At 37.9% G+C, this 14,182-nt stretch overlaps 1 protein-coding gene across 1 annotated transcript in view; it reads right to left on the bottom strand.

Annotated features, from left to right (window-relative positions):
- The window catches only part of TRPA1 (transient receptor potential cation channel subfamily A member 1), a gene marked incomplete at its 3' end in the record, with an annotated part of 64,340 nt that extends 62,135 nt beyond the window's left edge, over positions 1 to 2,205 (bottom strand). Inside the window, exon 1 of the mRNA XM_080694762.1 lies at positions 2,051 to 2,205. Within this exon, the coding sequence (XP_080550888.1) occupies positions 2,051 to 2,158 (108 nt within the window). The 5' untranslated portion in view covers positions 2,159 to 2,205. The remainder of the gene's footprint in view (positions 1 to 2,050) is intronic.
- Positions 2,206 to 14,182: the final 11,977 nt, after the last annotated feature.

Genomic DNA, 14,182 nt, shown 5'->3' with positions numbered 1-14,182 from the left:
AGAAGACCCTGGAGCTCAAGACTTTTCATAGTGGTCTGTATGTGACTTTGAAATGAGTCTAACCACTGGGCTTCTGATGGGATGATCTGTAATTACTACAGCTATTAAAATACAATATCCAAATCCCTCAACCTCCAAGCCCTAATGCAGCCTTAAATGACATAAATGGCTCCACTGGATTTAGTCAATAAAGCTAAATAAGGACAAAAACATGAAGAAAAGATTAAGAGTGTGCTGCATGACTCCTTCAGCAAATATCTCTAGAAAAAAACTGTGGGTAATATTGAAATTTTAAAATCTCTTCCTGTTCCATGTTAATTTCAAAGACACTATCTGAGTGAGGAAATACATTCATGACTCAGTTGCTTGGAGTAAGCCTCAGTTAATATGCTGCTAAGGAGGTTGGAAAAGTCAGCTCTGCATCTGGATATGCAAAGAGACTCATCCTCAGCGTCACGGTGGTTTGTCGGTTTGTGTGACTTGCTACACACCTCTGACTCACACACAGGATTGGCAGTGGTGTCAATTCATGCAATCTTTTAAAATGGCAACTTGGCAATATCTATCAAAATTAAAGCTGTACATCTCTCCTGGCTCTGCCCAGACTTTGACAGGCAGAAATATTCACAAAGGTGCTAATGGACACAGAGGAGTTACATCTACATTCACTGACACACCCAGCCGCAAGTGTAATAAAAAACAAAACAAAGCAACAACCTAAGTATCCATCAGTGCAAGACTGATATAATCACAGTACATTCAAACACTGGAACGTTATTTAAGGTGCTAAAAAGGACGAGGTACCAAGGGCTGGTTGTAAATATATCCTAAAATATATTTTATGAGTGAATCAAAGTACCAATCTCCGTGGGCTTATACTTCTGTGAATCAAAGAAATTTATACAAACAGGTGCTGGTAATGGTCAACTTTTGCAATCTTTTAAATGACAACTAAAAATAAAATAGCATTTTTTTACCCTGAAAAATGCATAAGGAACTGTTAACATGGTTCTGCTGGGGAAAAGGGATTTGAGGTAGGGGTTTGAAAAGCCACTTTTAGTGATATCTTCTTTCAAGAGAGACCTTCCTTCAGTTGTCAATCTGAGGAAATCCAGTGGAGGATCTCCGGAGTCCCACAAAACCTCGACTCCTCCTGAGAAGGTACCATCCGCGGTAGCCAGTGCTGCCTTTCAGTCAAAAAGTCCAGAGAACTGCACAACAGAAGCCCACGGCCTAGCTACGCACCGCACCATCTTCATAAGGTCTCTCTGTCCCGCACAAGGAGAAAAGCTAAGGCGAGAGATGTCAGCGACCTATTAACTCTATTGAAAGAAAATTACTGTAAAGTCAAAAGGCATCAGTGTGATGGATCTGTTCCCACATTTCTCATCTTGTAAGTTTTTTCTTTAATCCTTCATTTTGTTTTTTCCTTCTGGTACTGAGGATTGAACATGGGGGTACGCTATACTGAGCTACATTCTGATTTTGTATTTTCTTTCTCTCTTTTTCTAGGATTTCTCTAAGTAGCACAGGTGAACCTCCGTTTCATCCTGGTCCTTCTCTCTAAGGCGTGACTCCCAGGTGTTGAGTTCTGGATTTCACAGTTAGGCAAGTATACTTTTCAACCCCAGCGCACATCCTGAATATTCGACTGGTTCGGTTCTAAATGAAAATCCACAAAAATATCCAAGCAAAAGAGCACATTCTCCAAAGCTGCCCTGACTCTGGGGAGTTCTCCCTCCCCCATTTCTACCGCATGCTCAAAGTTCTTCTCTGGTTGATCTTTTCAATTGAAGATGCCCGCCCATCATTAAAGAACAAGTTGAACAAATAAGCGAGCAAACGAATAGGACAGAGCGGGCACAGTGAGACGCTCATGAGCATCGCTCCGCAGGTCCTCACGTTGGGCACACACCCCCAAAGAAGCATCTTTTCTCCCCTCCACGACGGCCACTTCCCGTCATCCTGGTCCCAGTCCCCAAGTGCTGCTCACAAGGAAACTGGGCTGTCCCCGCCCAGGCTTTGGAGCCCGTCCCCGCACCCAGAGTACCTTAAATGAGTCTTTGGCGTCTTCTACGTAGTCCTCCACGCCCTGGTAGACAGCGCCCTGGGGCTCCTTCTCCCCAGGGCGCAGCATCTTCCTCAGGCTGCGCTTCATTGACTCCACCTGGCTGTCACCTGGTGCAGCTGCTCCCCGGAGGCACGCGCACCTGGGGCGGGGAGGGCGGGGAGCGCGGTGAGGCTGCGCAGCCGGCGCGGATCTGAGAGCTGGGGTCTTCTCTCTGAGCTCCGGGATCTGCGAGCCGAGGATCTTCGAGCCCAGGGATCTGGGAGCCCAGGGATCTGGGAGCCAGCAATCTGGGAGCCAGCAATCTGGAGGCCGCGGGCTCACGCTCAACCTGAGCTCTCCCAGCGGTGCGATTCCGCCCAGGCTGCGAGAAACTCTGCCAGAGTTCTCAGACTCTGACTTACTAGTAGCCAAGGAAGCAGGCGGGGCCTGGGAGGACGCAGAAACGCAGACTACACGTCTGCACCGCCCAGGACTCGCCCTATTGGAGAACGGAGGGACTGTCCAAGTTTCCAAGTTGAGAAGACCCGGCGAGTTTGTTATAATAATAATAATTTAAAAAACGCTGCTATAGGTCCCAACCACTGGGCTCCTGCAGGGAGGCGGGAAGGTGTGTCTGGAGGGGGTACAGTGAGGATTGAAATAGGAGTTGGGGAGGGGAGAGAGAGAAAGGAAATATAACTAGGTACACCATTGGGATTTGTTTGTTGTTTGTTTATTTGTTTTGCGGGTCTGGGGATGGAACCCAGGGGCATTCTAATTCTGAGCCTCACCACCTGCCCTAGTTTTTATTTTTTATTTTGAAACAGGGTCTAAGTTGCGGAGGGCCTCACTAAGTAGCTGAGGCTGGCCGCAAGCAGTGTTCCTCAGGTCTCAGCCTTCCTAATGCTGGGATTATAAGCCTGCGCCACCATGCCCAGCTTGGGAAAGAGTGTGTGTGTGTGTGTGTGTGTGTGTGTGTGTGTGTGTGTGTGTGTGTGTGTGTGTTTAAAATCTCTAGATGAAGTTTGCCTATTCCCAACTCCTTTGGAGGTGGACTCTGATTTGGAAATTAGGTTTTTAGCAAAACTAAAATAAAGTTTCCAGACCTTTGTAAGAATGACTCAGCCTATTGGTTAGGAGGACTATATTAAGTCGCTTTGCATCTCGAGTCTCATTTCCTGTGGGTGACAATGTTAATCCCCCTCATGCTTTGATATTTAAGAGGTTAACAAAAATGACAGTCTGGTTAAACATAATCCACTATTGACCAGTGTGAGGCTGTTTGTGTTCCGCTCTGTTTGCGGGACTTATCTTCACGCCCCGGAACTGCATTTATTGATCCAGGGCCTAGGTGTAAATTCTGGACACGGGAAGGTGTCCCTGATCAATGGAAGAGGTGAGTCCTTCACCCAGGTACAAAGCGAGCCTCTGAAACTACTGCCACTGTTTTACCACAAGATTAAAACTTCTTTCCAAACTGAGAATTCTTTGCACGGAACACCAGTAGCTTCCAAAGTCTTTCTTTGACAGATTGTGTTTCTTAAGGTCCTGCTGGGTTGTCAGATTCACCTGGTTATTTCCAGCACCTAACACAAGACCCACGGGAAGCCAGGAGCTAGCAGAGTGCCAGCACTCAGCACAGGCTTGTGGATTGCCTGGCCTAGCGGCAACATTGTCTGAATTTAAGGGTAAGCAGAGTGGTCTTGATTTTATTGAGGAACAAAGGAAGGGTCCCCAGTAGTCTTCCAATTCATATAGCTGGTTGCCTATTCATCTTGGGGGATCAATTTCATCTCCCGAGAGGAACTCAGTGAGAGAACGGTATTGAATTTATCACTGACCAGCAGTATCCTAGTGTGGCTTGCTGAAAGAATGGTGGCTGCAGATGTTCAAGTCCACCACCTGCACAGGTTTCCCACTAGAATCTGCAGTATTCACAGAGTCTGCAGCGGGCACCAGCGCCACACCTTGCTATGATCTCATTGAAATACGTCATACATCTAGAAAGCCAATAAAGAATTATTTACTTAAGGGATAGGTAAAGAGGATAACTTTTATTGAGCCTATACTCTCCCTCTGCCATTTTATATATACCAGGTCCACATTTTTAAAGTGAAAATACCTCATAGGAATATGAAGACTTTTTTATTTATCATGAATTACTATTGTCAATTGTTTTTCTACCAATACTTGGCTGAAAAGAGTGACTAAAGCCGAAAGGTAATATAGAGAAGCCTCAGAGGGGGTCGTTTTGGAAGTTAGGGCAGAGGGCATGTCGTGGTAGAGAGCATCTGGCTGTGCTGGCCCTGAGGGAGGGACAGGAACAGGGGACTCCAGCTATGGAGGGAGCACTGGGAGAAGGGCCATCAAGGCCAGCACCCCTCCTCTGTACTATCCCTTGGTGTCAGTCGCCATCACAAAACCTCTACAGAATTAGAGCTTCTCTGTTCTTACTTCTGCACACCATTTACATATACATACCTAACACACACACACACACACACACACACACACACACACGTATATTTATACATACATACCTCAAAATATGTATTCTTTCCAACTTGTCCTTTTGCTTTAGTGCTGAAAAATAAAGATGGTTGGTTTTTTTTTTATAAATCTGAGGTTTATTTCCTGCTTTTTGCTTATGAAAACAAAGAGATTGAAATGGTAATTACTTTTTCCATTTATCTTCTGCTGGATTGCTCCTTTTAGGCATTTTTAGCAGTGCGTTTCTAAGACCTCTCAGAAACCCCTGTAACCACTTCTTATTAATTGCTAAATTATTTCCTACCCACCAAAAAGCATCTCTTCCTTTACTTCAAATTACTGAACTTGAGATGCCTATTGTAGACAGGAACAAGATGATATCTAGCCATTTTCAATTAGGATATTATTGTAGGGTTTAATTATTGATGAATAGTTATTACATTAAAACATTGATGCAATGCTTTTACATCAATTAGAATTTCAAATTAAGGGTAATTATTGGAGAAAAATCTCTATAGAAATTTCCAGAAGGTAATTTTTATTATCTAGTTAAGTTTTGATATTACATAAGAACTTATCCAAGAAAATAAAAAATAAATGATATTACTTAAATTCTTTGGAAAAATATATATAGTCACATGCATTATCAGTTCAATAACTTTCTACCCAAAATTGAAACTATCAAAAGTTTTTATTTGGTTATTTAAATTAAAAGAAAATTTGGTTTACAAATTAAGTACAATAATGCTTATTTCTAAAGTCATTATTCCAAAGATACTGTTATTAGTACCTATAACTAAAAGTAAAACTGGTTACTTTAACTTTTAAGTAATTTTGCCTCTATTTACATACCTTGTATTCTTATTTTATAATAGTAACCTAAGTTTGAGAACAAGTGAATTATGACAGAGATTAATTCAACTTGTGCTACTGATTATTTTCACCTATATAAGTGTAGGTTTGCTTTTACTATTTTCTTGCATATGCTGTTTTTAACAAAAGAAAAAAATCAATCTCTTGCTAAATGTTGCACAGGTGCAATCGTAACGCTAGGACAGCCTCAGCAAGTAATGAGACTCTCATCAACCTAATGAAAGCCTATCTCCAAATAAGAAATAAAATCAGGCTGGGGTTGTAGCTCAAAGGAAGAGTGCTTCTGGGTTCAATCCCCAGTAACATAAAAAAAAATAATTATTTTTCTCTTACACTGGAATCTGCCTCCCCATAAATTAACTCATATTTATAACAGATAGTGGCATACCATATGGCATACTATCATGAGAGAGCTCCTTGGAGCATCAAAATCATAAATATCTTTAAAAGTCCATATATTCAGGTGTCTTCCCAATGATTTTTACTCAACTAGTCTAGAGTAGCTGCTTGATATCTGTAATTATTTTCTGTGTCTCTTGTTTTTTCAAGTTATTCTATTTTATTAAGAGATACCATTTTCACTCTTCAATAGACTCTACATATTTCTTTCTGCATTTATTTTAAAACCCCAAGAATGAGTGAAATACACATCCAAGGATAAGAACTAGTTCTGTAGGTTAAATATAAGCATCATTATTTGAATAGAATTATAATTGCACCTGTGCAAATTTTTAGAAATTTATTTTGTCTAAGTTGTCTATTTGTGGCCATAAAGTGGTTCATAAAATTCCATTGCAATACATTTAATTCTTATATCTACAATAATGTCTCCTCTTTCATTTTTTAGGGGGGGGGGATGTACTTTGTGCCATCTCCACTTCCTCGCTAATAGTTTGTCAATTTTATTTTTCTTTCAAAGAACCAAACTTTGAATTTATTGATTTTTCTCTATTGTGTTTCTGCCCTGCCTTTATTTTCATTTCTTTCAATGGATTTTTTCTGACTTTTGTTTCTAATTATTTTTTGCTTGCTTTGTTCTTCTTTCTCTACCTCTTGGATGTAGAACATGAGATTATCAATTTTAGATCTTTTTTCTTCTAATATAACCACTTTAAACTGTAAAATACCAGTACAACGTCGAGTTTGTTGCATCATGTAAATTTTGATTTGTTGTGTTTTCATTTGTGGTTTCTTTTTTGACTCAAATTATTTTTAGAAATATGTTGTTTAATTTCCAAGTATGTGGGATTTTCCAAAATTTCTTTGTTGTTGATTTCTAATTCAATATGATTACAGTCAGAAAACAGGCTGTATCTGATTTAAATCTGCACCAGTTTAAACGTTTATAAACATCAAAATTTTAAATAGCTATCATGTGGTTTAGCCTGGAGATTATTCTATGTACATTTGAAATTAATATGTATACTATTGGTGTTGGGTAAGGTTACTGGAAATGTTATTAGATCCAGTTGGCTAATAGTGTTGGTCCAGTTTTCTAGATTCTTGGTAGTTTTCTGAGAAAGAAGTATTAAAATATCCAATTATTATTATATTTTGTGGCACTGGGAATTAAACCCAGGAGAATTCTACCTCCCAGCTATACCTCCAGCCCTATATTTTTTTATTCTTTATTTTGAAATAAGGTCTCACTAAGTTGCAGAGGCCCTCACTAAATAGCTGAGGCCAGCCACAAACCTGTGATCTTCCTGTCTCAGCCTCCCAAGTGCTGGGATAACAAGTATGTACCACTACAGCTGGCTTAAATCTCCAATTATAATTGTTAAATTGTCCATTTCTCCACTCATTCTATAAAAATCATCTTCATTTGGGGGGCAATCCCTGTTCTTAGTGCATGCATATTTTATAATTGTTATATTTCCATTATATTTTTCATCATTATGAAATTTCATTTTTGCCTTTAGTAATATTTAAAGTCTCTTTTGCCTAATTTAGACAATCTAGACATCTTATATTGACTATTTGCCTGCTAAATCTTTTTCTAGCTTTTAATGTATTTGATTAAATTTACTCTGAGCATTTTTAAATTCCTACTAATATGAAGACTGTGCATTCTTATTTTTTCTTGTGACTTTTTTTAAATTTTACCAATCACATCTAAACTTAAGATTTTTGTCAATCTTGAGAGTTGATTATATTTTTCCCATTTAAAATTTAGTAAGCTTAGCCTAGTTGCATTTCTCTCTTCTCTATCTCTCCCATCCATGTTAAATATATCCTTTATTGTAGTCTTAGATTTAAAAATTCAATTTATAAAATTAAATAAGTAATCTAAATTCCATCATTGTTATGTTTTATATATCTGGTTCTCCTAATCTTGGTCTTTCTTTGTCTTGTACTCATATGACTTTTCTGCGTTCCATACACATGCCTTTCAGAGAAGGTATTTTAGTGCTAAAATTGTAAGTCTTTGGATGTCCAATACTGCCCTTAGTTTGCTTTCTTATTGAAAAGTAGTTTAAATAAAAATAAAACACTTTCAAAGTAATTTTTATGCAGAGATTGGAAAACTTTGCTGATACTTTTCATAATATATTTTGAAGCTAATGTGTCTTTTATTGATTTATTTACTTTTATTTATTTTTAATTTATTTTGCTGTCTCTCTAAAATCTTTTAAGGTTGTTATTATCGTTCTTGATACTCTGAGATTCCGCCATTATGCACCTTGATGAAGAATCTTGTTCTGCTCTTATTCTGTACTCGGTGATCACTTCCAACTTAATGATTTTCTTTCTTTTGCTCTGGGAAATTTGATTTTATGATATTAGTGTCATCATTTATTTCTCTATACATTAGGCTTCTTTTTATGGCAAGTGGCAGAAAAGCACAACGGAAACTTGCTTAACCAAAAGCAAAATTTATTGGTTACAGTACTGAAAGGGGATATGATAATGCTAACTTAAGACACAAATGCTTTGGTGGGGGTTGGGGGGGATTCAACGTCATTAAAGCTGGGCTTTCCTTCCCTTTCATTTCTACTTTCAGAAGAAAGAGAAATTTCTTTACTTCTTTGAAGGCATATATATACCTGTAGCAACATCAGGTTCAAGTCTTCCAAGTTTATGTCTTTTGTTATAATCACTGAATTTTCTACAAGTACTACAAAATTCCATGGTAAAGCATTGGCTCTGACTGGATTATAGTTCAAGCTCTTAGCTAGTTGCCATGGCCAGAAAAGCAATAATCTCATATACACACCTAAGACACCTGCTCTCTTGTTAAAGCCAGACATGGAGCCAACTTTGTCCAAATTGCATGAACTGAGAAATGGGAAGGATAAGTTTTATCACCCTGAGAGAAATCTGAGTGTATTATTGGAAAGAAGGAGGAGAAGGAGGAGGAGGAGAAGGAGGAAGAGGAGGAGGAGGAGGAGAAGGAGGAAGAGGAGGAGGAGGAGGAGGAGGAGTTGAAGAATAATAAGAAAACAAGAAATTGTTTCTTATTAAAATAAGAAATTGATTCTAAGTATATATATGGATACTCATATGCTTTTTTCCTCTATTTGATTTTTCTGAGTACTTCTTAAAACTTCTTATCCATTTTGCTTGCATTTTAAACTTACTGTCACACTATTCCTTTGTCTTTTTTTGTTGTTGTTGTTGTTGTTTTTGTTGTTTTGGTGATACTGGGGATGGAACCCAGGGGCCTTATACCTCCGGGCTACACTCTCAGACCTATTTTATACTTTATTTGGAAACAGGGTCTCTTAAGCTAGCTGAGGCTGGCTTCAAACCTATGCGATTCTCCTGTCTCAGCCTCCCAAGCGTGGGGATTATAAGCATGCGCCCCCACACCCGGCTTATTCCTTTGTCTTTTTACACTATATAATGGGAAAATTTCTTTAACTTGATCTTCCAGTTCAGTGTTTTGTTTTTCAATTATATTCATCTATCAAATATCTATATTTTTGGCTTCATGTAGAAATTTTTATTTCAAAGTTTCTGATTTGAGTCTCTAGAAAAGTGTCATCACATTTTATAATATTTTATATTTATTTTCTGTAAGTCCTGACCTGCTTGTCCTGTTACCCTCATGTCCTCATTATAATAGCTGTTTTCTTCAAATGTTGTAAGATCCATTTGCTCGTAGTGATGTCCTAGAATCTCTATTAAGCCGCCTCTTTGGATCACTGAGGTCAGTCTCTGGGGATGGAGTGAAGTTCTTATGTGATACTGGGGGTTGTTCAGAGTACTTAAGCTTCCCATCCAGGTACAGCAGCTCTCGGTCCTTCCTGGAGCATTGCTGTGCACCCGGCTCCAGCTGGCCACACTCTGCCTTAGCGCATGCGCAAACACCCTTGCCACCTCTCACTGAGTACAAATCACAGCAGGTAGCTGCGCTGATTAGCTTAGCTCTCGCTGTTCTTCTCAGGGTGTGAGTTCTCAGATGAATACTGTGTCCAAGCCTCCTCACCTTTCTTCATGGCACAGTGTTCTTTTGACGGCTTTGTGTTTTCTTCATATTAATCACTATGGATCTATCTGACCCTATCTATCTTCAGTCTTTCTGGACTGACTCCTTTAATATTTCTAGTCTGTTAGTGCTATTCGTTTTTCTCACCCCATTTTGAATTTACTCCCTTTATAAAAAAATGTTTGTTTTGTTTTTGACATTTTGCATGATTTCAGATGGGAAGGAAGACAGGTAAGTGTGTCCAGACAATCTTCATCCAATTTCTTTTTTTTTTTTTTTGTTTCCATAGAATTAAAAAAATCTACTAAAATGTGTGCACAGGAGAAAAAATTATATAGCTTGTCTTGAAATTTTTGAGTGACATTAGAAGACCATTAGGTCAAGGAAAGAAGGGGAGAAACTAATGTTCACTGAGATTCTACTATACATCCTCATTGGTAATAACTGAGTGCCAAATAAAAATCCCTTTCTCTCTCTTTCTCTCTCTCTCTCTCTCTCTCTCTCTCTCTCTCTCTCTCGCTCTCGCTCTCGCTCTCGCTCTCGCTCTCTCGCTCTCTCGCTCTCTCGCACACACATAACAAACACCACCACTGTGACACTCACAAAATGTTTTTTTTTCTACTAGAGAATCAGAGAAACAGTATAATTTGCTACAAAGGAAACTAAAGTAAACATTTCACTTTCTACTCCCCAGAAACCAGGTAATATACATTGATTATTCAAACCAGCCCACTTCCTAGGGCCCCTGGCAACCAGGGTTTAGAGTGATTATTGGAATAGTTAATAAAAGCAAAAATCTGATAAGATTATTTAAAATGTCAGATATTTATGAAAGCTAATTAAGTTGGCCCCCAGACAAGGAAAACCTTGCTAGGAGTCAACTGTGTAAGACAAAATAGTATAGCAGATTTTAGAATAAAATAAGATGTAGACGTGTATTTTAGTGACATTAAATTCTTATAAACTTACACATATTTTATCACTTTAGTTAATCAAATAATAGAATTCATGTTTTTGTTAGGAAATTTTTAATTCTGCTTACCTGGGGCAACAGTCAAATTTAGAACTTGTTTACATGATATCTGCTAGTGGAGATGCAGTTCCAATATTTATAGGATTTGAAAGTACAATTAAAGTTACGTGTTGATTATAAAAATTCTATATGGTGCAACTTTATCTACTATGCACATAATTTATACCCACATAATATTGACTAGAACAGTAAAACTACATAGGAAAGCTCCTTTCTCTTCAAGCATCTCTTCTATCTATGGTAAAACTTTTATTATATATGGAGCTTTCAGAACAAAGAGCTACTTAAATTTTTATATTAAAATAATTTATTAGATTTATCTTAGGTAGCCAATATAGTAATATCTATAGTTCAAAGTCTGTATTCCATTTAAAGAGACATTATTATTTGATTGCTTCAAAGATATATTAATTTATCCCTGTCTGTAAAAGAACACCCTCTTTTAGGAGTATGAGTCACAAGCCTCTTAGGGAAATCTAAAAACTATAGCTTAAACAATTCAAATATAATTACGTTTATAATAAAGTTTTAACCTCATTTAATTCACAACGGGAACTAAGTCAAATTGAAACTAAATCATGTCAAATGTAAAATGAGAACCTATAGTGTGTTTTGTACTTGAAAGCCAGATGGCATTCAGATAAATGTGGTAGTATTACAGTTGTATTTATTTTGTATCAGAAACATTTTCTCATGTAACATTTGAAGTACATGAATTATCATTATTATAAATTAGAAAGTCACAGGACATTGAGTAAAAAGTGCACTTACCTTTATTCATGGAAACTGATTCCTGTTTTTGCTGTTACACCATGGCATAAATGACCAGTAGAGGAGTGTTCCTTTTCTCAGTCAATAGATTGTACCACTTTTATAGTCCTATATAATTATACAAGGGGTGGTTCATTCTAAGAGTCAATATTATGTCTTTTATTAAGCTACCTTATATAAATGATGAGAGAGCACTATATATTCATGATTTGAGCTTTGAAATTCAATTGCTGTCTACTGAGACCCAATCATCCAATTTAATTATTACTTGTATTTTTCCCACCTACCATGGCTCCTTTATTACACAGTATCTCAAATCAAGGTAGTTGCACAGTAATGGCCATAGGAAAGCTATCAAGCTTTTGCAGAAAACTAATAACCAACCTGATATTGAATAAAAGTAGATGGTCAAGAAAAATAAATAAGAGATTGCAGTATTGACATTTACTCATTGAAATCTGCTAGGTGCCAGTAAATTGCAGGCAAAACCCAAGAGAAGAGTATCTAAAACAAAAATAATGACAAATGTTTCATACCATAACCATAAGCCTATATCTACTTATTTTTCCTGAAATCATATTTTTCTGATAGACACAGTCATTTGGACTAATTAACAAATCACTTTATAAAACCTGTTTCTTATTAAATCAAACTAACTTTGGATGCCAAATATGACAACTTGATTTTAAATGGTTAAATATGATATGTTTTCCATTTTCTGTCCCTGGGAATTTTTATTTATTAATTCAATTATTAATTCAGAAATATTTATTTTGTAATTACTATGTATTAGGTGGTGCATAAGGAACTTCCAGCTTAATAAGGAAGAAGTAAAAGTGGACATCTAAAGCAGAGTATAAAGAGTATATTACTATAGTAGGAAGGGCTGGTGTCTTAATTATACAAAGCTCAGCCAGGCATGGTGGTGCATGCTTGTAATCCCAGCATTCGGGAGGCTGAGACCAGAGGATCGTGGTTCGCGGCCAGCAACAGCTACTTAGTGAGGCTCTCTGCAACTCAGTGAGACCCGGTTTCAAAATAAAGAAAAAAATAGGGCAGGAGGTATAGCTCAGAGGTCAAATGCCCCTGGGTTCCACCCCCAGACCTACAAAAAAATATATATATATATAGCTATAAATGGGCATTCTAAATATATATATGCATATATATGCACATACATATGACACACACACATATATAGTTAAATATATTCATTCTAAATATATTCCATGGTAATTGTACATGTTTATGGTATTCATGGGGTACATTGTAACATTTCAATACATGCATACATTGTACAATGATCAAATCAGGATAATTGGCATATCATTACCTCAGACATCTTTCATTTTTTTGTCTTAGAAACATTCAATATTCTCTCTACCAGATGTTTTGAAACATTCAGTTGTCAACCATAGTTATATTCTGCTTTTCTATAGAACATTAGGAGCTATTCCTCCTAACCAACTGCACCCCTGTGCCTCTTAACCATCCTCTCTCATTCCCCACCCTGTGCCATTCCAGCATTCTACTCTATTCTTTTCTATTTTCCACTTTGTGGTGTGTGTGTGTGTGTGTGTGTGTGTGTGTGTGTGTTACTAGAGATGGAACCCAGGGGCAGTCTACCTCTGAGCGACAGCCCCTGTCTTATTTTTTATTTTTTATTTTGAAGCAGGGTCTCACTGAGTTGCAAATGGCCTCACTAAGTAGCTGAGGCTGTCTGCAAACCACGATCCTCCAGTCTCAGCCTCCCAAATGCTGGGATTACAAGTGTGCGTCACCACGCCTGACTCTATTTTCTACTTCTATGAGATCAACTTTTTAGTTTCCACATGCATTTTTTATTCTGTGCCTGATTTGTTTCATTTAACATCATGTTCTACAGTTCCATTCATGCAAATCAGATATTCTTAATCAGCCAGAAACTTTTTAAGCAGTGGTTCAGAGATAAAGTGACTCTGACACCTTCAATCATGGCTTCCCATGTGGCCATGTTCATTTGTACTAAGCCATGGGAGGGGAAGGATCATGGAGCATCTATAGGGTCATTGTTTTACATCCCAAACACTATGGCCACGTGGCTATAATAACTACATAGGAGTCTGCAAAAATGAAGTGCCTAAGAGGAAGAGGAACAGTGTGTTTCAGTAGTTCCCTCCACAGGTGCTGTGGGACCACACTATGATCAGGAAAGTTGCCTGGAAGAGGCAATGCCCATGCTAGATGAGCAGCACCTAACCAAGAGAAAATTAAGGTAGTGAAGGAAGATCCATGCAAACAAGATCATTGGGAAAGAACAGGAAACATATGCATATCTCAGAAATTGGAGAAGATGGTGAAATAAAGGAATTGCAACAAGAATTTTCATGAAGAAGTAGAAGAACAGGAGAACATGGAGGTACATGGACAATGGGGATGTTTGCTTTGTAGAGTGCAAACTTCATATAATTGGGATTTTTTTGGTTTGTTTTTTTTTTTTTTTTTTTGGTGTTACTGGGGATGGAACCCAGGGGCATTCTACCTCCGAGTTACA

Source organism: Muscardinus avellanarius (assembly GCF_963383645.1).
Source record: "Muscardinus avellanarius genome assembly, chromosome: 4".
Classification (NCBI taxonomy): domain Eukaryota; kingdom Metazoa; phylum Chordata; class Mammalia; order Rodentia; family Gliridae; genus Muscardinus; species Muscardinus avellanarius.
This window is presented reverse-complemented; position numbering and strand designations above follow the sequence as displayed.